Genomic DNA, 23270 nt, shown 5'->3' with positions numbered 1-23270 from the left:
TTTCATTTAATTTTTTTTTTATTTCTATATAATAGTTTTTTACTTTATGTTTTTGTATTATTATTTTTTAGGATTAGAAATACTTTAAAAACAATACTTTTATAGGATTAGAAAAAATGCAACAACAATACTTTTGTAGGATTAAAAAAAATAAAAAAATAAATAAGGACTATATATTTTTGTGCCGAGTTTTTCGTATATAGTGATTTAATTTGTGGAATAATTTCTAAATTTATTTTTGCTTGATATTTTTAATTATCTTTAAATCATCACGTTAAAATAACATCAATATTTAATTTTTAATTCTTTTATTTATGTATAAGATTGATTGAAAATCTGAATATGTATGTTTAAATTTATGAAAATAAAAATTTAATTAATTTTTTAAAAATAGCTATTTAATTAATTTTTCTCTATAAAATCTTTAAAATGCATAATTTAGTTAATAGAAATAATTTTGAATTGATATGGTTATACTACATTTTTTGCATATCAATTACAATAGCCCCAAGAAACCAAATATAATGATGCAAGCATGGCGCGACAATATTTAAATAGCATCCAAAAATTCAATTGGAAAAATAATTATTGAATGATTTACTAATATAGTCATTACTCTAACTATTTACATAAAAGCAAAGATTACGTGAATTTTGAATTGGGAACTTCTCTTCCACTGGTTTACATGCCAAAAAATATAGCCAGACACGATTGGTGCCGTCACTGGCATAATGACCGTCCTCACCACATTTGTAACAACCACCACGATCACGACGACCACCACGACACCATCACCGTCGGAGTATGTATCACCTCTATCGCCATCGCCTTCACTCTGGGTACTCTCCCTAGGAAAGTGGCCACTTTGCTAGGGAGTTTACCCAAAGTGAAGGCGATAGCGGGGGAGGTCGTAGATACTTCGACGGTGATGGACGAGGCGGTGGTGGCCATGGTGGTGGTAGCAGCGACTGCTACAAGTGTGGTGAGGATGATCACTATGCCTGTGAATGCACCAATGTTGGTCATTGATCGCGACTTGAAGTCCTAACTGCTACTAAAAACAAAATTAATTGAAGGAATTTTTGTATATACAAATGACTCATTGAGTGAAAAAGAAGAGGAAGAGTGATTTATATAGCCGTTTCTCAAAGGAATACATTAAATTTGGTCCACTAATTATTAATTAAATTTAGAAAAATAATTATTGAATTATTGACTAATAATATATATAGTCAATACTATTAACTATAAGCTAAGATTACGTGAATTTTGACTGGGAAAATTTGCTTATGGTTCACTAAGTTTACTTATCAAAAATAATATTTTCATTAATCATAAGTCCATAGTTAATCAATAATACTCAAAGGTAAGTGAATCACTAAAAGGGAAATTTTATTAGTTTAGCTACACTACAACAAATATGATATAAAACTACGAAATTATTAGCTACGACATGTAGTGTAATTACCTTGTATCTTCGAGTTCTTTTTTGGACCAAATTTCTCTTTTTTCCATTTTTTTCAATTCCATGCTTGAATTATTGACATATGACATGAATTAAATTTAATGACTAATATTTAATTTATCAAAGTAATTTCTTAATCATAATTTATATGATAAATACATTATATGTTAGGAAAAATAATTTATCTTCCTTCTTGTTTATCTCTCACGCAGGATATTTATCTTTCTTTCTCATTTTAAGTTAATTTTTTTATTGTATTTTTATTTTTTAACTTTCTCTTTAACATTTATTAAATTTTAACTATCCAGGAAGGAATATAGGTCATTTTTTTTTATAAAAAATAAATAAATTATATTAATATAAAATTATAAAATAATTGGACTTATTTTAATTTGGTATAGAGTATTTAATTACTCACATTTTATACTTTTTTTTGTGTGTGGTACTTTATTTTTTGCATTTGTTGGTGTCAATTAATATGCTCCTCTTTTAGTTATGGATGTAGGTCAAGATGACTGAATCACGTTAAATCTGAAACATTAAGGTGAATTTTGAATATGTTAAACCATTGAACCAACTCTAATTTTGTGTTCAAGAGATTTTATATATATCCTACCTCTGTTATACTTAATCGATGCACAATCTTCATCTTTTCCCTTGTCAATCGAACAATGCAACCAAATAAAAATTCATTCAAGTGAGATTCTTATAAAAGAAAGAAAAAAATAATACAAGGAAGTAAACATAATAAAGAATCTAAATTAATATAACATTACTTCTATCATCTTGAGAAATAAGAAAGAATCTCTGTATTATTTTTTTCCCATACAAAAATCTAGAAGGGAAATTAAACTATTTCTCTTATTAACTGTGATGCATGGGATACTTGATAACAAATGTGGACAGTTTCACATGCTACCTGGGGAGTAAGGCTGAATTCAAGATTGAGCTCATGATGAAGATTCTCATCAATTTTATTAGGATGTTCTAGGTTATAACTGTCGTCAAATTGACTTTCCCGACATACATGGAAACCAAATCTTTTAAGAGAGTTAAACAATGAAATCTAAAATCACGATAAAATTTCGGGTAGAAAATGTGATATCTCCAAAGTAAATATTCAATGGCTAATGTTTTTACAATGAGTTAGTCAATCAACTAATTAAGACTATATATGTAATTTTTATGAGTTGTGTAATGAAAACAGAACAGTTTGTCGAGACCTTGATAGGAAACCACTTTGTCATGGTTCGAATACTGATATGAATATTCATGAACGTATAAAAATTCATTATACAATGAACAAGAAATAATTAAGTTTTCTGTATTTTTTTGTTCCTCTAAAAAACAAAAATGGAAATGAAATTGTTTCTTCTAATAACTGCAATCGATACTTGATGTGCTATACAATTTCATTTACTCCTGGCAGAGCGATGGTGAGTTCAAGATTGAGCTCCTTATTTTCTAGGTTATTCTCATTTGATTTCGGAAAGTTGAGTTTGGTTTAGGGCTGCGATACATCCTTACCGCCTTATCATAAGTTTTTGTAGCTTTTTCTTTTGTGTCAAAGGTCCCAAGTCAGATACGTACCTTTTGGTTTGTAATTATATCTCCGTACTGCCCAATTGGCCTCTTCCTCACACCCTTATATTGATCCTCAGTTGGGATTACTGCAACTACAGTGCAATTTTCTCTCTTTGCCATCTAAAAATATAAAAGGAATTTAATCTAAAATTATAGAAGGAATATTTTGTGTATAAAGAAGACTTAGTGAGTGAAAATGAAAGAGGGAGACTGATTTATATAGTCGTTTCTCAGAAGGATGTTTTCGTAAAATACATTATACATATAAGTAGCTTGAAAATGAAAAAAATTTGACTTTTCTAAACAAAATAGTAGAAATAATAAATCTCATTTCAAGTTCATTATTCGTTAGGCTACCTTTATATATTTTGAGGTGACATTTTTTAATTTATTTTTCCAAATAAAAAATAGGTAAGTAAGTACTAAATTAACTTATTTTTCGAAATAAACAAAAATAAAATTCATTCTTTGAACCAAATACACTCTTAGTTAAGCAATATTTTTATATTTTATTCTGATAGGTGCGTATATTCACATTTAATTTTTTTAATCTTTTAGTACATGGTTGACATTATAGAATTGCATGTTTTATTATCTTTTTCTATTTTTCCAACCAGACATGCCCCACCCATCCTCAACAAAGTAAAGGGAAGTAAATATCCTTATTTTTATTGCTATTTGTCCTCCGTATTTTAGAAAAAAATGTTTACTCAAGTCAATAAAATAAGGAGATCCAAAAAACAGTTTCAAAGATATTTAGTTATGGCAATAACATATATAGAAGGCAATTACTTGTATCCCTTCAAGTGTCTATCAAATTAATCTTATCCCAACATATAGGTAAACCAGTTTTTTTAAGAGTGTTAAATAATGAAACCTTCAAATCACGATAAAATTTTTGTCAAAAAATGTAATATCTCCAAAATTTATATTCAGGGCAATATATTTTTACATTTGTCAATCAACGCATTAAGACTATATATGTACTTTTATAAGTTGTGCAATGAAAACTTTGCAGCTTGTCGAGACAAATTGATAGGAAATTACTTTGTCGTTGTTCGAGTAGTGATGGAATAATAGTTAGAATAAATTGAATTGGAAAAAATAAAGAAAAGGGATATACCATTGTAGTAGTACTACTAAATAATAGTGCAACGCTAGTAACCTGATACTGATATGAATAATCATGAAATATAGAAAAAATTCGTCATGTAATAGATAATATGTTATAAATTGAATTCAATCAAAACAAAATTTACTTTCTAGAGTCTTTACCCGTAAGCCTTAAAAAGTTCAAGAATTTCAAGAATAATATCATTAATTAATATAGTGTGTTAATTAATATCATTAATTAAAATAGCGTTGACACCACCACCACAACCACATGTTGGGTTATGAAGGTGATTAGGGCGTCATGCAGAAGCTTACAATTGCATATCATATGGTAATAAATTGGATGAAAAATAAAACTATACTAAACGATATAATATTATTATATGATAGGATCAATTGATCTACATAATTAAAAACTAATAAAAAGCATAAAAACTGTAGAGAGAAAATTTTCCTCATAAATAAAAGTCTCTAAACAACTACATTGTGGATTCTATTGTTTTCGATATGAGAAGAGGGGTCTTCAATTTATAGATCTCCTAACTTTTCCTCTAAGGAAAGAATAAACCAAATATGGAAGAAAAATATATTTTCCTTTCATGAAAAGTAAAAACATTTATGATAATGTTTGTCTTTTCTTTTAGAAAAACATAAACTTCAAATAAGGTAAGAAAATCGGGGTAAAACCCTAACAAATCTCCCCTTTTGGCTGGATTTTCTTGATAAAACTTGATCTGCCTTCTTCAATTGCATGATAATTTTTGTTCTTTACATAGTCTTCATCACTGCTGCTTGCCATGGTTAAAAATAAAGTTTAAAATATATATATGGGTCACTATGATAGTTTAAGTGTGTAACTGACTTTTCGGGACAAGTTCAAGGGGAAATTTATGCCTTTTCCCTAGTAATTATTATTATTATTATTATTATTATTATTATTATTATTATTATTATTATTATTATATAAATGATTATGTATCTTACAACTGATTAAGAGTTTTCTAGCACATATTGAGGAAAATATATTTAACTACATGTATTTTTACTACTAGATTCACTAAAATAGATAGAAAGATGAGCGAGACGGGGAGGAAGCTGGTGAGCGAAATGGATAATGGAGGCAAGCGAAATTCGTTATGTATCCAAGATAAATATGAATCACACTAGATACACTAAAATAGAGAGATAGACAAGTGAGGTGGGGATGAAGGCGAACGAAATGGAGGAGAGAGGGAAGCAAGATTCGCTATGTACCCTAGATACATTCGAATCACACAAGATACATACAAGACACATGTATTTGTATGTATATGGTGTTATTCGCATGTATCTGGGATACTAGATACATAGATTAACTCATAAACTAGTGAGATTTATGTAAATTTTCCAAACAAAATTGTGTTTGATTATATTTTGTAAAAAAGAGAAAAAAAATATTTTGTTCGAAATTATGACAACAGAATCAAAAACTAAAGTTATAAGTTATTCTTTTTAAACTCAATTTCAAATTAAATTAATTTTTCTTAATTAAGTGAATTATAATTCACGGGAAAAAAGTGAATAACTCTTATGAGTCAATGGGTCCTTAAAATTTAATTAAAGGTGTAATTTTGGGGAAATGTACACAAAATATTCATCTGAATCTAAATTAAACATTACTTTCTATTTTTATCCTTATTAATTATTGTCAAATTATTTTTTAAAATAATTAAACACTGGCAATCAGGAGCAAGTTAGAGAAGTGGGGCTAATAGCCGAAAAAGGCTCCTTTTCCTTATGTACAAGAGTGGAAAAAGATGGGTAGATACTCAAACAAGTATAAAAGATAGGGCAAAGGACATAAATCACATACTTTTAAGACAAATTTATCATTTGTCCCTAAGTTTATAATTACAGAAATCCTCAAACGGATACACTAATATAAGCGCTGATACATTAATCTGATGCGCGAGATACATTTATCGTTAAGTAAGATACATTATATTTTATACATGATACACTAATCTGATGTACATTTTTATACATGATACACTAATCTGATGCGCGAGATACACTAATCTGATGCGCGAGATACACTAATCTGATGCGCGAGATACACTAATCTGATGCGCTGATACATTAATCTGATGCGCGAAAATGAGGGATTTTAGGGATTTGTAAAACTAATAGGGGATAATGGTAATAAGAGAACTTAAAGGTGGAATTTCTGTCATTTTTCCTAAAAGATAACCAAATCCAAGCCTCTACGTTGGGCCTGGGCTAAACCACAAAGATACCCATGAATCATATAAATTTACTTGGGATTCAGATTGAATAGAGATAAAAGGGTTGTCCACTATGATTTTGGAAATTTATGCGTATTATTATTATTATGCTTAGGCAAAGACTATGCTTTATCAATTTCTGATTAAAGATGAAGGAGGATGGACTCTACCACAACCCTTGTTGGTAATCTTCAGTCTATTAGTATTTTCAAAATTTAGTGTAATTTTGCTCGGTGGTTATAATTTACATCACCGTTTGGAATTTTGAGTTGTTACAATTAGGAACATTCAAAAAATGGTTCTAAATTAATTTTGTCAAGGACATATATAGAAAAACAACTTTATATTGAAGGTATATGTATCAAGTAAGTTGCATGAATATAATAACCATTAATCAACCTATATTCACACGTAAATTTCCTAAAACTATGAAGTTCTTTTTACATAGTAGCATGCTTACTGTTAATATAAATGTAGTGAACTCTAATAATGTTTTAACAAGCTAATTTAGTGATAAGAAAGAAAACGAAAATTTGGGATCCCTTTCAATTTACTTGCGATTTAAATAAATAAAAATGATAATAAAAACGATTTGGGATGGCAACATGGTGTGGTGGGACGGATTTGGTTTTATGTAGGTGCGGGGTTGGGTTGAATGTTTTAAAAAAAAATAGATTTAGTAAGGCTTGCAAGTCCTCCCTCTCTTCAAACTTCGAAACCACATTTTTAGAAGAAAAGTTACTTGAGTCTATTGATGAGATTGTACCTAAACATACCATATAAGAAAAGAAAAGGCCAAATAATCTCAAATTTCAATTACTACATCTATTATACTTGTTTTTCTTACTTGAAATAGATGATTTAAAATAGTTCTCATTATTAAAAACTCAAAGTATAATTAGTTGTTTGTTTCCAAATTTACCGTTAAAAGCATGTTTGGCTAAAGTAAACACACTTATTATGACAAAATAATAATTAAAAATTAAGGTGTTTGAAAAATTAGTAAAATTACTCTTAGATGAAAGCAAAAACAGTTTTTCTACAAAACTAAAAATGTTTGATTCCTAAAAAAAAAAAGATACAAGTGTCGAAAACACACCTAAATTGTCATTTTTTATTGCGTTTCATACTTAAACTATTTTATATATAAACTATCACTTATTAGTTTGAAAAACACACCTCTCTCTTTTATTACACTTTCATCATGGCGTCATGTACTATATTCTCTCTTTTATTAAAACAGATCACATTCCACATGCATAAAACATTTCACCTTGACAAAAAATAACTAAATTATTAGTCTTAGTTAAAATTAAAGATTAAAGAATTATTATCGCAGGATTTTTTATATTTTTTATAAAATAAAATGTAAAATATTTTTTCTTATCCCACTCCATCACTTCCTCTCATCGTACCCCCCCCCCCCCCCCCCAATCCCCTCAAATAATAATTTAGATATTATTTATTTTTTTAAAAAAATAATTCTACCCCACTCCACCTAACCCTTCACTCTCAATTTTTTTTCATTTTGTGTTAGATATATACATATCTTTTTAGTAGCGGAGGATTAAATAGGGTGTGGTAGAATTTTTATTTTTTAAAATAAAATAATATCATCAATTTTTTGGGAAATGTGCGGGTGGTTTTTTTTTTTGGGGGGGGGGTGCAATATGAATTTTAAAAAAATATTTTATAAAAGAAGTTTTGAAAAATAAAAGGATGGATGATTATCGGGGGGGGGGGGGGGGAGGAGGTTGTGGAGTACAAGAAAAATAATTTAAATTTTATTATTAATTTTTTTTTTTGGGGATAATAATACTTCAATCTTTAATTTTTAATTAATGTTAATAGTTTATTATTTAATTTTTGGCAAGGTGGAATTTTTTATCCATGTGGAATGCCATTTGTCAAGGTTTTTTCCACTAAGGTGTGTTTCTCAAACTAATAAGTGATAGTTTAGGTATGAAACTCACACTCTCAATAGTTTAAGTATGAAACTCAAAAAAAAAATATGATTTAGGTGTGTTTCTAACAATTATTTCTACAAAAAAAATTGAAGCAAAAAATTATTTTTTTCAAGACCTACATATCTCTGCCATATATACATATTTATCAATATATCTCTTATTAATTAATTAGCATAAGTTTGGTACATTTTCATTTTCATTTTAAAATTTATTTTTTTATTTGTATATAATAGTTTTTTATTTATGTTTTTATATTATTATTTTGTAGGATTAGAAATACTTTAAAAACAATACTTTTGTAGGATTAGAAAAATGCAACAACAATACTTTTGTAGGATTAAAAAAAAAAAATAAAAAAAAATAAGGACTATATATCTTTGTGCCGAGTTTTTCATATATAGTGATTTAATTTGTGGAATAATTGCTAAATTTATGTTTGCTTGATATTTTTAATTATCTTTAAATCATCATGTTAAAATAACATCAATATTTAATTTTTAATTCTTTTATTTATGTATAATATTGAATGAAAATCTGAATGTGTTTATTTTAATTTAATGAAAATAAAAATTTAATTAATTTTTTAAAAATAGCTATTTAATTAATTTCTCTCTATAAAATCTTTAAAATGCATAATTTAGTTAACAGAAATAATTTTGAATTGATATGGTTATACTACATTTTTTGCATATCAATTACAATATCCCAAAGAAATCAAATATAATGATGCAAGCATGGCGTGACAATATTTAAATAGTCATTTTAAATAGCATCCAAAAATTCAATTGGAAAAATAATTATTGAATGATTTACTAATATAGTCATTACTCTAACTATTTACATAAAAGCAGAATTGGGAAGTTCTCTTCCACTAGTTTACTTGCCAAAAAATATAGCCAGACACAACTGGTGCATTCACTGGCATAATGACCATCCTCACCACATTTGTAGCAATCACCACCACCACCTCAGCACCACGATCACGACGACCACCACGATGACCATCATCATCGGAGTATCTATCACCTCCATCGCCATCGCCTTCACTCTGGGTACACTCCAAAGTGGCCACTTTACTAGGGAGTTTACCCAGAGTGAAGGCTATGGCGGCGAAGGTGGTAGACACTTCGACGGTGATGGACGAGACGGTGGTGGCCATAGTGGTGGTGGCGGCAGCTTCAAGTGTGGTGAGGACGATCACTATGCCTGTAAATGCACCAATGGTGGTCATTGATCGCGACTTGAAGTGCTAACTGCTACTAAAAACAAAATTAACTAAAGGAATTTTTGTATATACAGATGACTCAGTGAGTGCAAAAGAAGAGGAAGAGTGATTTATATAGCCGTTTCTCAAAGGGATACATTAAATTTGGTCCACTAATTATTAATTAAATTTAGAAAAAATAATTATTGAATTATTGACTAATAATATATATAGTCAATACTATTAACTATTTAGCTATAAGCTAAGATTATGTGAATTTTGACTGAAAAAATTCTCTTATGGTTCACTAAGTTTACTTATCAAAAATAATATTTTCATTAATCATAAGTCCATAGTTAATCAATAATACTCAAAGGTAAGTGAATCACTAAAAGGGAAATTTATTAGTTTAGCTACACTACAACAAATATGATATATAACTACGAAATTATTAGCTATGACATGTAGTGTAATTACCTTGTATCTTCGAGTTCTTCTTTGAACCAAATTTCTCTTTTTTTCCGTTTTTTTCAATTACTTGCTTGAATTATTGACATATGACATGCATTAAATTTAATGACTAATATTTAATTTATCAAAGTAATTTCTTAATCATAATTTATATGATAAATACATTATATGTTAGGAAAAATAATTTATCTCCCTTCTTGTTTATCTCTCACACAGGATATTTATCTTTCTTTCTCATTTTAAGTTAATTTTTTTAATTGTATTTTTATTTTTTAACTTTCTCTTTAACATTTATTAAATTTTAACTATCCAGGCAGGAACATAGGTCATTTTTTTAAAAATAAATAAATAAATTATATTAATATAAAATTAGAAAATAATTGAACTTATTTTAATTTGATGTAGAGTATTTAATTACTCTAATTTTATGCTTTTTTTGTGTGTGGTACTCTATTTTACATTTGTTGGTGTCAATTAATATGCTCCTCTTTTAGTTATGGATGTAGGTCAATATGACTGAATCACGTTAAATCTGAAACATTAAGGTGAAATTTGAATATGTGTTAAACCATTGAACCAACTCTAATTTTGTGTTCAAGAGATTTTATATATATCCTACCTCTATTTTACTTAATCGATGTACAATTATAAAGGAAATAAACTACACACTGCCCATTCATCTTTTCTCTTCTCAATTGAACAATGCAACCAAAAAAAATTCATTCAAGTGAGATTCTAATAAAAGAAAGAAAAAAATAATACAAGGAAATAAACATAATTTAGAATCTAAATTAATATAACATAACTTCTATCATCTTGAGAAATAAGAAAAAATCTTTGTATTATTTTTTTCCCTTACAAAAATCTAAAAGGGAAATTAAACTATTTCTCTTATTAACTGTGATGCATGGGATACTTGATAACAAATGTGGACAGTTTCACATGCTCCATGGGGAGCAAGGCTGAATTCAAGATTGAGCTCATAATGAAGATTCTCATCAATTTTATTAGGAAATTCTAGGTTATCCTCATTTGATGTCAAAAATTTAAGTTTGGTATTAGGGCCGTGATACATGCTTGTCGTATTATCATATGCTCCTGCTTCTTCTTTCGTATTAAGGATTCCAAGCAAGATACGTACCTTTTTGACAGTATTTGTAATATCAGCTTCGTACTTCCCCTTTTGCCTCTTTCTCACACCCATATATCGGACCTCAATTAGGGTTACAACTGTCGTCAAATTGACTATCCCGACATACATGGAAACCAAATCTTTTAAGAGAGTTAAACAATGAAATCTAAAATCACGATAAAACTTCGGTTAGAAAATGTGATAGCTCCAAAATAAATATTTAATGGCTAATAGTTTTACAATAAGTTAGTCAATCAACTAATTAAGACTATATATGTAATTTTTATGAGTTGTGTAATGAAAACATAATAGTTTGTCAAGACCTTGATAGGAAACCACTTTGTTGTGGTTCAAATACTGATATAAATATTCATGAACGTATAAAAATTCATTATACAATGAACAAGACATAATTAAGTTTTCTGTATTTCTTTGTTCTTCTAAAAAACAAAAATGGAAAGGAGATTGTTTCTTCAAATAACTGCAATCGATACTTGATGTGCTATACAGTTTCATTCACTCCTTGACAGAGCGATGGTGAGTTCAAGATTGAGCTCCTCATTTTCTAGGTTATTCTCATTTGATTTCGGAAAATTGAGTTTGGTTTAGGGCCGCGATACATCCTTGCCGCCTTATCATAAGTTTTTGTAGCTTTTTCTTTTGTGTCAAAGGTCCCAAGTCAGATATGTACCTTTTGGTTTGTAATTATAGCTCCGTACTGCCCAGTTGGCCTCTTCCTCACACCCTTATATTGATCCTCAGTTGGGGTTACTGCAACTACAGTGCAATTTTCTCTCTCTGCCATCTAAAAATATAAAAGGAATTTAATCTAAAATTATAGAAGGAATATTTTGTGTATAAAGAAGACTTAGTGAGTGAAAATGAAAGAGGGAGACTGATTTATATAGTCGTTTCTCAGAAGGATGTTTTCGTAAAATACATTATACATATAAGTAGCTTGAAAATGAATAAAATTTGACTTTTCTAAACAAAATAGTAGAAATAATAAATCTCATTTCAAGTTCATTATTCGTTAGGCTACCTTTATATATTTTGAGGTGACATTTTAAAATTTATTTGCCAATTAAAAAATAGGTAAGTAAGTATTAAATTTACTTATTTTCCAAAATAAACAAAAATAAAATTCATCCTTTGAACTAAAAACACTCTTAGTTAAGCAATATTTTTATATTTTATTCTGATAGGTGTGAATGATCATATATTCACGTATACTTTTTTTTATCTTTTAGTACATAATTGACATTATAGAATTGCATGTTTTATTATCTTTTTCTATTTTTCCAACCAGACATGCCCCACCCATCCTCAACAAGTAAAGGGAAGTAAATATCCTTATTTTTATTGCTATTTGTCCTCCGTATTTTATAAAAAAATGTTTACTCAAGTCAATAAAATAAGGAGATCCAAAAAACAGTTTCAAAGATTTTTAGTTATGGCAATAACATATATAGAAGGCAATTACTTATATCCCCTCAAGTGTCTATCAAATTAATCTTATCCCAACATATAGGTAAACCAATTTTTTTAAGAGAGTTAAATAATGAAACCTTCAAATCACGATAAAACTTTTGTTAGAAAATGTGATATCTCCAAAATTTATATTCAATGGCTAATATATTTTTACATTTGTCAATCAACTTATTAAGACTATATATGTACTTTTATAAGTTGTGCAATGAAAACTTTGCAGCTTGTCGATACCAATTGATAGGAAATTACTTTGTCGTTGTTCGAGTAGTGATGGAATAATAGTTAGAATAAATTGAATTGGAAAAAAATAACTAAAAGGGATGTACCATTGTAGTAGTACTTCTAAATAATAGTGCAACGCTAGTAATCTGGTACTGATATGAATAATCATGAAATATAGAAAAAATTCATTATGTAATAGATAATATGTTATAAATTGAATACAATCAAAACAAAATTTACTTTCAAGAGTCTTTACCTATAAACCTTCAAAATTTCAAGAATATTATCATTAATTAACATAGCGTGTTAATTAATATCATTAATTAACATAGCGTTGACATCACCACCACAACCACCACCATCGGAGTATCTACCACCTCCGCCGCCGTCCCTTTCACTTTCGGTACAATTCCTATTAACGTGACCAAACTCGTCACACTGAAAACAACCGCTTCCTCCACCACCTCTTCCACCGCCGTAACTGCTGCCTCTAATGTATCCACCTCTATAGCCACTGTCTACACCACTGTATCCATGGCTATCACTTTGGCCACCACCATAACCACCATCTCGGCCACCTCCACCACCGCGGTCACCAGATCCTCAACATACAATTGCTCCATCAGGCCCCGTGACATCAACAACCTTGATACGACTATCAATGTTGGACTCAATCTCGTATTTGACAGCCTTACCATCAGTCAGGCAATGAAAACTTCCAGATCTGATTTCGGATTAATGAACAACGAGATTGTTAGAGCCATCATCACTGAATTGTTAACGATGGCTCTAATGATCTCTTTGTTCATCAATCCGGTATAGATCTGAATGTTTTCATAGCCTGACTGATGGTGAGGCTGTTGAGTACGAGATTGACTCCGGAAATGATGGTTGTACCAAGGTTGTTGATGTTCCTGGCCTAATAGAGCACCAATCTCTTGAGGATCTGGTGGCAGCAGTGGCGGAGGTGGTGGCTATGGTGGTGGCCAAGATGTTATCTGTGGATACAATGATATAGACAGTGGCTATGGAGGTGGATACGGTGGAGGCGGCGGTTACGATGGCGGAAAAGGTGGTGGAGGAAGAAGTGAGTGTTTTTAGTGTAGCGAATTTGGCCACTTTGCTAGGGAGCGTACCCAAAGTGGAGGTGAGGGCGGCGGTGGTGGACGTTGTGGTGGTGGCCATGCTATATTAATTTATATTTAGAGAAGATTCAGTGAGTGAGAAAAAGAAGAGAAAGAGTGATTTATATAGCTGTTTCTCAAAGGGATACATTTAATTTGGTCAACTAATTATTAAATACATTTGAAAATAAATAAATATTGAATTATTGACTAACAATATATATAGTCAATACTTTTACTAGTTTGCTAAAAACTAAGATTACATAAATTTTGACTAGGAAAATTCTCTTAAGGTCTACTAAGTTTACTTATCAAAAGAAATATTTTCATTAATCATAAGTTCATAATCAGTCAACAATACTCAAAGGTAAGTGAATCACTAAAAATGAAAATTTATTAGTTTAGTTACAGCTTAAAATTCAATAAATATTCTCTTTAATATTTATTGAATTTTAAATACCTAGGATCGTGGGTCCTTTTTCAAAAAGAAATAAATGATATTGATATAAATTTTTTAAAAAATTGGACTTATTTAAATTTGATATAGAGTATTTAATTAATCTAATTTTATTCTTTTTTGTGTGTGTGGTACTTTTTTTGTATTTGTCAGTTGATATGCTCCTCTTTTAGTTATAGATGTAGGTCAAGGTGACTGAATCACGTTAAATTTGAAATATTAATGTAGATTTTGAATATACTAAACCACTGAACCAACTAGTCTTATGTTCAAGGGATTATATCCAACCTCCAATTTACCTGATCAATACACAATTAAGGAAAACTAATTACACACGACACTCTCATCTTTTGGCTCCCCGATCGAACAATGGAACTAGATAAAAAATTATCCAATTGAAATTCTTATAAAAGATAGAAAAATAATACAACGAAGAGACATAATTAAAATTTTAAATTTATACAACATTACTTCTATCATCAGGAGATATATGAGAAATAAGAACATATATATATGTATTACTCCTTGTTTTTCCTTACAAAAAATCAAAAAGGAAAATTAAACTATTTCTTTTAATAAATGTAATGCATGCGATACTTGATAACAAATGCGGATAATTTCACTCGCTCTCTGGCGGAGCAAGTATGAGTTCAAGATTGAGCTCATGATGGAGATTCTTGTTATTTATATTAGGATTTTCTAGGTTATCCTCATTTGATGTCGGAAATTTAGGTTTATCTTTAGGGTAGTAGTAATACATCCTCGTTGCCTTTTGAAATGTCTTTGTTGCTTCTTCTTTCATGTCATATGTCCCAAGCCAGACACGTACCTTCTGGATGGGGTTTGCAATATCATCTTCGTACTTCCCCCGTGGCTTCTCCCTAACAACCTTATATCGAACCCCAGTTGGGGTTACAACCACTGTCACTGTAGCTACAAAGTCATTTTCTAGGTTATCCTCATTTGATATCGGGAAATTAAGTTTGGCTTTATCGCCGTGATACATTCTAGTTGCCTTATCATAAGCCCTTGCGGCTTCTTCTTGTGTATCAAAGGTTCCAAGCTAGACACATACTTTCTAGTTTGTAATATCAGCTTCATACTTTCCCTGTGGCCTCTTCCTCACACCCTTATATCGAACCTCAGTTGGGGGTTATAACCACCGTCACTATAGCTACAATGAATTTTCTCTCTTTGCCATCTGAAAATATAGAAGGAATTTAATCTGAAAACATAGAAGAAATATTTTGTATACAAAAAAGATTGAGTGGGTGAAAAAGATGATGAAGACTGATTTATAGTTGTTTCTCAAGGGATACATTTGGTCTAGTAATGAATTTTACATGGCATTTGACTTGTTTTTAGTAAAATACATTAAACATCTAAGTTGCTTGAAAATGAAAAAAATTGACTCTTCAATGTCACGACCCATACCGTCGTGATTGGTACACACACTAACACTCCAGTGGGAGAACCACTACTACAACCCAAAACCAAGCAACTAATCTAAAACTAAGGCATTTAAGTATAAGAAAATAGAAATAATAGCTAAAAACTGAAGTTCCGATAAACTTCAACAAAAGATCTAACAACTAACAATGTGGAAGAAATAACCTAGAACCTGAAAGTCAATGTACCAAAACATTCTAACAATGAACTAAGTCTAAAACAAGAAGGGATGCAACCCCATACTAATGAACTAACTAAAACAAATGTCTAAGTCCGAAAATGGTGGACATAGACGAAAGAGAATTCCATGGCAGCCCGGAAGAATTGGCTCACTCTTGAATTCGAAGCGACGATCACTAATCTTCTAAGCGAGGTCTGTCAGTAGCCGCTTGAAGATGCCCTGTACTCAGCAAAAATAAGAGCAAGTGCAGTATTAGTACACAACCACAGTGTACTGGTAGGATCAACGGTTATCCCACTAGTGTAACATAAACAAGTCAAGACAACAATATAATCACATGCATATATATCAACATATACAATATTATCAACATTTACGAACAACGATCAATTTCACATTTTTATATCTGGTCCACTCATGGAACCCAAGCCCAACAATTAACATGTCGAAATGTGGCAACCGATCCCATTTTTATACCGGAACGTGGCAACCGATCCAAGTTAGTTATGTCGGAACGTGGCAACCGATCCCATTCACACACCACTATCACAATCACAAGTATATTATCAAGATCATATATTTAAGTCATGATTTCATTGCATTCATCAATTATCTATCTCATTTACAACAAGTGTGATCAACATTGCAACATTCATACATATACAAGTATCATAATGAAGCAAGAACAAACATACATCACACAATCATAGAATCACAACCATCACCTACCTCGAAACAAGCTTGAAACCCTAAGAAACTTGATCTTCCCCTTTTCGGATTCGTTCCGCTTGTTCTTGGTGTACAAACAATCATAATAACCCGGGAATCAACAAACAATCGCTAATTACTCGAAACTATAACAATTCTATGAACCCTAAATCAAACCCATGATCCCAATTATCCAATTAGGGTTGTTTCCACCATAGAATCTATAACAAAATCCTCCCCCATCAATATTCACCCATTCTATTACGTTCTATAGATAGAAATATGGATTTGGTGAGTGAAAAGCTTACTTTAGCCTCAAGAATGGTGAAAAACGAGTAGAAGTTGCCTGGGGTTCGTTCCTTAGCTCTAAAAATTGAAAAGTGCCAGATAAGGTCGTTTAGGGGTTTATTAACGATTTTATTTCGCGTCGGGCCCGCTACAACGGCCACCACCCCGCTACAGCGGCAATAATCCCCGCCAAAGCGGCCAAAACGAAATAGAGAGCTATTTCAAGAATTTCCCATTTCACAACACACCTTTAACCCACGATGCTCAGTAAATATCCTTTACGCTAAGATCGATTCCGGGAGTTCTACTCGCCCGAATTCAATTCCGTAAAGTCGTACGAATTTCTTAACAAGTTATCTAACTACTCATGTAATCAAAATCATAAATGATTTAACCGATTGTTACCAGATTTCCCTACACCTCAAAGACTCTGATTTCGTCCAAATCTGGACAAGGTTGGGAAAATTTTAAATACTACAACAAAGTTTTCCGGTCCCAAATTTTCTCCCGTTGGCTTTTCTATAAAGACGGAAACAGGTCGTTACATCTAAACAAAATAGTAGAAATAATAAATCGCATTCTAAATTTATTATTCGTTAGGCTACCTGTAAATATTTAAATTAACTTTTTTTCTAAAGCAAACAAAATAATTCATCCCTTTGAACAAAATATACTCTTAGTTAATTAAATTTTTAATGTTTTATTCTGATAGGTGTGAATGATATATTCAAACTTAATTTTTCTCTTAACATATGACTTGACATTATAAAATTGCATTTTTATTCATATCTTTTGCTATTTTCCTAATGGACCATACCCCACCCGCCTTCATCAAATAAAGGAAAAATATATATAATTTTTTCCTTCTTGTTTTTTTAAATATTTACTCAAGCCAATAAAATAAGGAGATAAAAAAAAAGTTTTAAAGAGTTTTTTGGGGAAACACCAATCCATTTACAATTATTGAATTTCATTTGCATTTTGTATTTGATAGGTTGAAACTAAATAAGGTTTTGTAAAACAAAAAAAGAAGAAGAAGAAAAACAGGTTTTGTCAAATGCTAGTAATATTTTTTAATAATAGAATATTTTGACTATGCACAAATAGACTATGTATTGTGCATTTCCTTATTCCATCTTGGGGATTTATTTCCATTCCATCTGGTTATACCTTCTTTCTTACTTATTTGCTTGAGTTGCAAAATGATTATTTTTATAATTAATTGACAAACCAGTTCTGAATTGTTTAGGCATAAAAAATCAACAAGAAAAATAGATGAAACAATCTATATATTAAATGTGTATGTATGCGCAGTGTAATTAAACAACTCTTTCCTTTACGAATATAATAACCACTAATCAACCCATATCAACACGTAAATTTCCTAAAACTATGAAGTTCGATTTGCTCTACAAACATGCTTATAGTTAATGCCAACGATAATGTTGTATAAATTTCATTTTATTAATATGAAGATGTGAGTAGTTTAATTCAAAATTTTAAAATATTACATTTATACATGCGGTGGAACATAAAGGAGAGATGAAGAGATTATGTTTAATAGACATCTGACTCAATTAAGAATATTTTAATTATACATATTTATAATTCATAAGTAGTGAATTTCCTTTCTATTAACATGTTGTAAACTTAAGGCATAATGATCGTCCTCACCACATTCGTAGCAACCGCCACCACCACCTCGGCCACCATGACCACGACCATCACCACGACGGCATCATTGCCGGAGTATCTACCACCTCCACCGCCATTGACTTCACTCTGGGTACACTCCCTAGAAAAGTGGCCACTTTGCTAGGGAGTGTACCCAGAGTGAAGGCTATGACGGCAGAGGTGGTAGATACTCTGACGGTGATGGACGAGGTGGTGGTGGCCGTGGTGGTGGTGGCAGAGATGGTGGTGGTGGCTGCTACAAGTGTGGTGAGGACAATCATTATGCCTGTGAATGCATCAATGGTGGTCATTGATCATGACTTGAAGTCCTGGCTGCTACTAAAAAAAAATAATTGAAGGAATTTTTGTTTATAGAGAAGACTCAGTGAGTGAAAAAAAGAAGAGAAGTGTGATTTATATAGTTGTTTCTCAAAGGGATACATTTAATTTGGTCCATTAATTATTAATTACATTTGGAATGAATTATTGACTAATAGTAAATCCTTAATAAATATAGTCAATACTCTTAAGATTACGTGAATTTTGACTAGGAAAATTCTCTTAAGGTCCACTAAGTAATTTACTTATCAAAAAGAATATTTTTATTAATCATAAGTTTATGATCAATCAACAATATTCGAAGGTAAGTGAATCAGGGAAATTTATTAGTTTAGTTACAACTTAAATAATCTTTGGAAACAATAATTTTTTTAAAAAAATAAGTAAAGGTGACATGTGGTGTAAATGTGTAATTACCTTGTACCTTCGAGTTTTCTTTTCTCCATTTTTTCAATTTCTTGCTTGAATTATTGATATATGACATAAATTAATCTAATGGCTAAGATTTAATTTATCAAAGTAAATCTTTAATCATAATTTATATAATATATACATTACATGCATGTTAGGAAAAACAATTTCTCTTCCCTCTTGTTTATCTTTCACGCAAGATATTTATCTTTCATTCTCATTTTACATTAATTTTGTATCGCATTTTTATTTGAAACTTTCTCTTTAATATTTGCTGAATTTTATATACCTAGGAACATGGGCCCTTTTTGAAAAATAAATAAATTATATTGATACAAAATTAGAAAAGAGTTGGACTTATTTAAATTTGATATAAAGTATTTAATCACTCTAATTTGTACTTTTTTGTGTGTGGTACTTTCTTTTGTATTTGTCGATGTCAGTTAATATGCTTCTCTTTTATATATGGATGTAGGTCAATGTGACTGAATCACATTGAATTTGAAACATTAAAATAGATTTTGAATATGTTAAATCATTGAACGAACTAGTCTTGTGTTCAAGAGATTATATCCTACCTCTGATTATATGATCAATACATAATTAAGGAAAACTAATTACACACGGCTCCCTCATCTTTTGGCTTCCCGATCGAACAATGCAATCAAATAAAATTTTATCCAACTAAGTGTTATACCCCATTTTAATTGGGTCAAATAGTGTACAACATATTGGTGATTCCTAAATAAATTAAATAACTAAAAGATTCGCCAACTAATTAGGGCACCTAATATGATTAAATAATGTCTAAAGTTATCTCAATTTTAAGGTCTTACTAAACATAAGATTCTAGGTAAGGGTTCAATTAATCTAAAGGAAAGGTATTAAGTATCCTTTAAGATCCATTAAAAATGGTTAACCGACTGGACTTGACTAATTATATAGGCTAAGTGTGAAGATGTAAAAATTATGTATTAAAGCTAAGTATTAGAAAACTTTGAAGTCGATGATTGAAACAATATTTTATAAAGGTTTTTTTTATTTTTGTTGAAAGTGAACTGAAGCCAAAAGGATTTTATATTTGTAAAACTTTTATTTGTTCGAAACAAAGAAGACCCATTTGAACTTAAGAAGAGGTTGAAAACATTTATCAAAATTAAAGCATGAGAAGTAGTAAAGAAAAATAAATAAAAAAAAGGGTGAACTTGACTGATTTCAAAGAACTTCTTTATCATAAAAGTAAAGGCGTCGGCAAATTAACTGATTTGAAGAGTAAGGCAGACCGTATTTCAAACTAATATAGTAATATACAACAACTCTTTCATATTGTGTTATTTAACAAATTCGAAGCTATTCGAGAGAATTAATTGTCGTTAGAATACTCGAAACATAAAATGTCATACACAACAAGTAACAAATGTAAATAACACATAGGTAGTTAAGAGTAAATAAAAACACATAATAAATACGCAAAACTTATTTAACAAGAATAGAGAAAGGAATGTCCGTCACTTTCTCCTAATTCGTAGTTCATTTATGTTTGGATGGAGTTTCTAGGAAGCGAGATCCACAAACAAAGATGCAGATGCACGTTTAAGGTCTCGTGGTAACATCAAGTCTTAAAATGAGACTCTTCAACTTCGGTGGTTTACATGCCAAACAAAGAAAAGAACATGAAAAAGTTAGAGAGAGTGATTTAATTCTCAAAAGTGTATATTAAGTAAGTAGACAAAGCTACACCAAATAATTTAAAAATTAAGCAACTCCATACCATTCATAACACAACACAATGTTTTTTAACACAACACAATTAATCTGGAAACCATGCCTTTTGTTTCCATGATCAATTTGACAAAGGTAAATCATTATAGTATCCTAAAGATGCAATATTATGACATGATCAAAAGAAGAAGGGACTTTGACTAAGCTACTACGACTTTTCAAGAATCAATAGAGTCACATTTAAACCATAATCTTAGCCAAAATAGAAATATTAAGCTAATTAACTAGCTTAAACATGGTAAATAATCACATACCTAATGTTTAATTTTAAGCAAATAATTAACAGAAGTACAAAACAATCTTTTAGCTAACAGATTTCGACAAATATTCAAGAGTTTAGAACTCCTCTTTTTTTTTTTATGATTAAACATAATGTTGTGCTGCAATAATAGTTTAAGTACGCATGATTCATAATAGTATTTGTAAAATTAATACCAACTTTCAAACTAGAACTATTACAGAGAATTAAGCAGCAACTTATATGTATTACTTATAAAATTCAAACAAAGCAAACAGACTAATGTAACCTTCATAGTTTCCATACATCAATAAATCCTAACATCACTGCCATGGCTGAGATAGGGAGCGAAATCTGGAGAGAATACTAAGATTCTTATAAAAGACAAAAAAAAAAATACAACGAAGAAGACATAACTAAATTTCAAAATTAATACATTACTTCTATCATCAGAAGATGTATGAGAAATGCAAAAAGATTTATGTATCACTCCTTGTTTTTCCATCCAAAAATCTAAAACGGAAATTAAACAATTTCTTTTGATAACTATGATGCATGCAATACTTGATAACAAATGTGGACCGTTTTACTTGGTCCCTATCGGAGCAAGCCTGGGTTCAAGATTGAGCTCATGGTGGAAATTTTTGTTATTTATATTAGGATTTTCTAGGTTATCCTCATTTGACATTGAAAAATTAATTTGGGCTTTAGGGCTGCGATACATCCTCGCCGCTTTATCACATGCTCTTGCTGCCTCTTCCTTCGTATCAAAGGTCTCAAGCCATGCACGTACCTTCTGGATGAGATTTGTAATATCAGCTACGTACTTCCCCTTTGGCTTCTTCCTTACACCCCCATATCGAACCTCAATTGGTTACAATCGTTGTTGTCATAGCTGTAACGCTGTTTTCTCTCACTACCATCTGAAAATATTGAATGAATTTTATCTGAAAATATAGAAGGAATATTTTGTATATAAAGAGACTCGGTGAGTTAAAAAAAAGACTGGTTTAGCAGTTTTGCAGGGGGATACATTTTCTTCTCTAGTAATGAATTTACAAGGAATTTGAGTTGTTTTAGTAAAATACATTGTACATATAATTAAGTTGCTTGAAAATGAAATTTGTGACTTTTCTAAATAAAATAGTAGGAATAATAAATTTCATTCCAAGCTCATTACTCGTTAGGTTACCTGTAAATATTTTGGGGTGATATTTTTTAATTCATTTGTCAAATAAAAAATAGGTAATAAATACTAAATTGACTTATTTTTCAAAACAAAAAATATTCATCCCTTGAACCAAATACATTCTTAGTTAAGCAATATTTTTATGTTTTATTTTGATAGGTGTGAATGATATATTCACATTTAATTTAATTTTATCTCTTAATACATGACTAACATTATAAAATTGCATGTTTTATTAAGTATCTTTTTCTATTTTTCCCACGGACAACGCCCCACCCATCCTCATCAAATAAAGGGAAAAAATATATAATTTTTTCCTTCTTGTTTTTTAAATGTTTACTCAAGTTAATAAAAATAAGGAGATCCAAAAAAGAGTTTTAAAGATTTTTTGGGGAAACACTAGTCCATTTAAAAATATTAAATTTCATTTGCATTTTGTATTTGTTGATATGTTAAAACAAAAAAAGATTTGTAAAAAAAAAATAGTTTTGTATAATTACAAGTAATATTTTTTAAT

The 23270-nt window shown here is 30.1% G+C and overlaps 2 protein-coding genes and 2 pseudogenes across 3 annotated transcripts in view; 1 reads left to right on the top strand and 3 right to left on the bottom strand.

Moving 5' to 3' along the window:
- The window catches only part of LOC125822764 (protein NUCLEAR FUSION DEFECTIVE 6, mitochondrial-like), a 286093-nt gene that overhangs the window by 110627 nt on the left and 152196 nt on the right, over positions 1–23270 (bottom strand). The window lies entirely within an intron of this gene.
- LOC125822910 (glycine-rich protein 2-like) lies at positions 3044–13684 on the bottom strand (annotated as a pseudogene).
- On the top strand, positions 13687–14119 carry LOC125822909 (glycine-rich protein 2-like; annotated as a pseudogene).
- On the bottom strand, positions 15114–15500 carry LOC125822908 (ethylene-responsive transcription factor 4-like). The gene has a single exon (XM_049502371.1). The coding sequence runs from the start codon at positions 15498–15500 to the stop codon at positions 15114–15116; it is 387 nt and encodes a 128-aa protein (XP_049358328.1).

Source organism: Solanum verrucosum, unplaced genomic scaffold (genome assembly GCF_900185275.1).
Source record: "Solanum verrucosum unplaced genomic scaffold, falcon-dt-bn FXZP01000103.1, whole genome shotgun sequence".
NCBI lineage: Eukaryota > Viridiplantae > Streptophyta > Magnoliopsida > Solanales > Solanaceae > Solanum > Solanum verrucosum.
The sequence above is the reverse complement of the archived record's forward strand: the minus strand, read 5'-3'. Positions and strand labels throughout refer to the sequence as shown.

Coding starts and splice junctions, on each gene's coding strand:
- LOC125822908 (XM_049502371.1), bottom strand. CDS start 15,500: ATGTATCACGGCGATAAAGCCAAACTTAATTTCCCGATATCAAATGAG.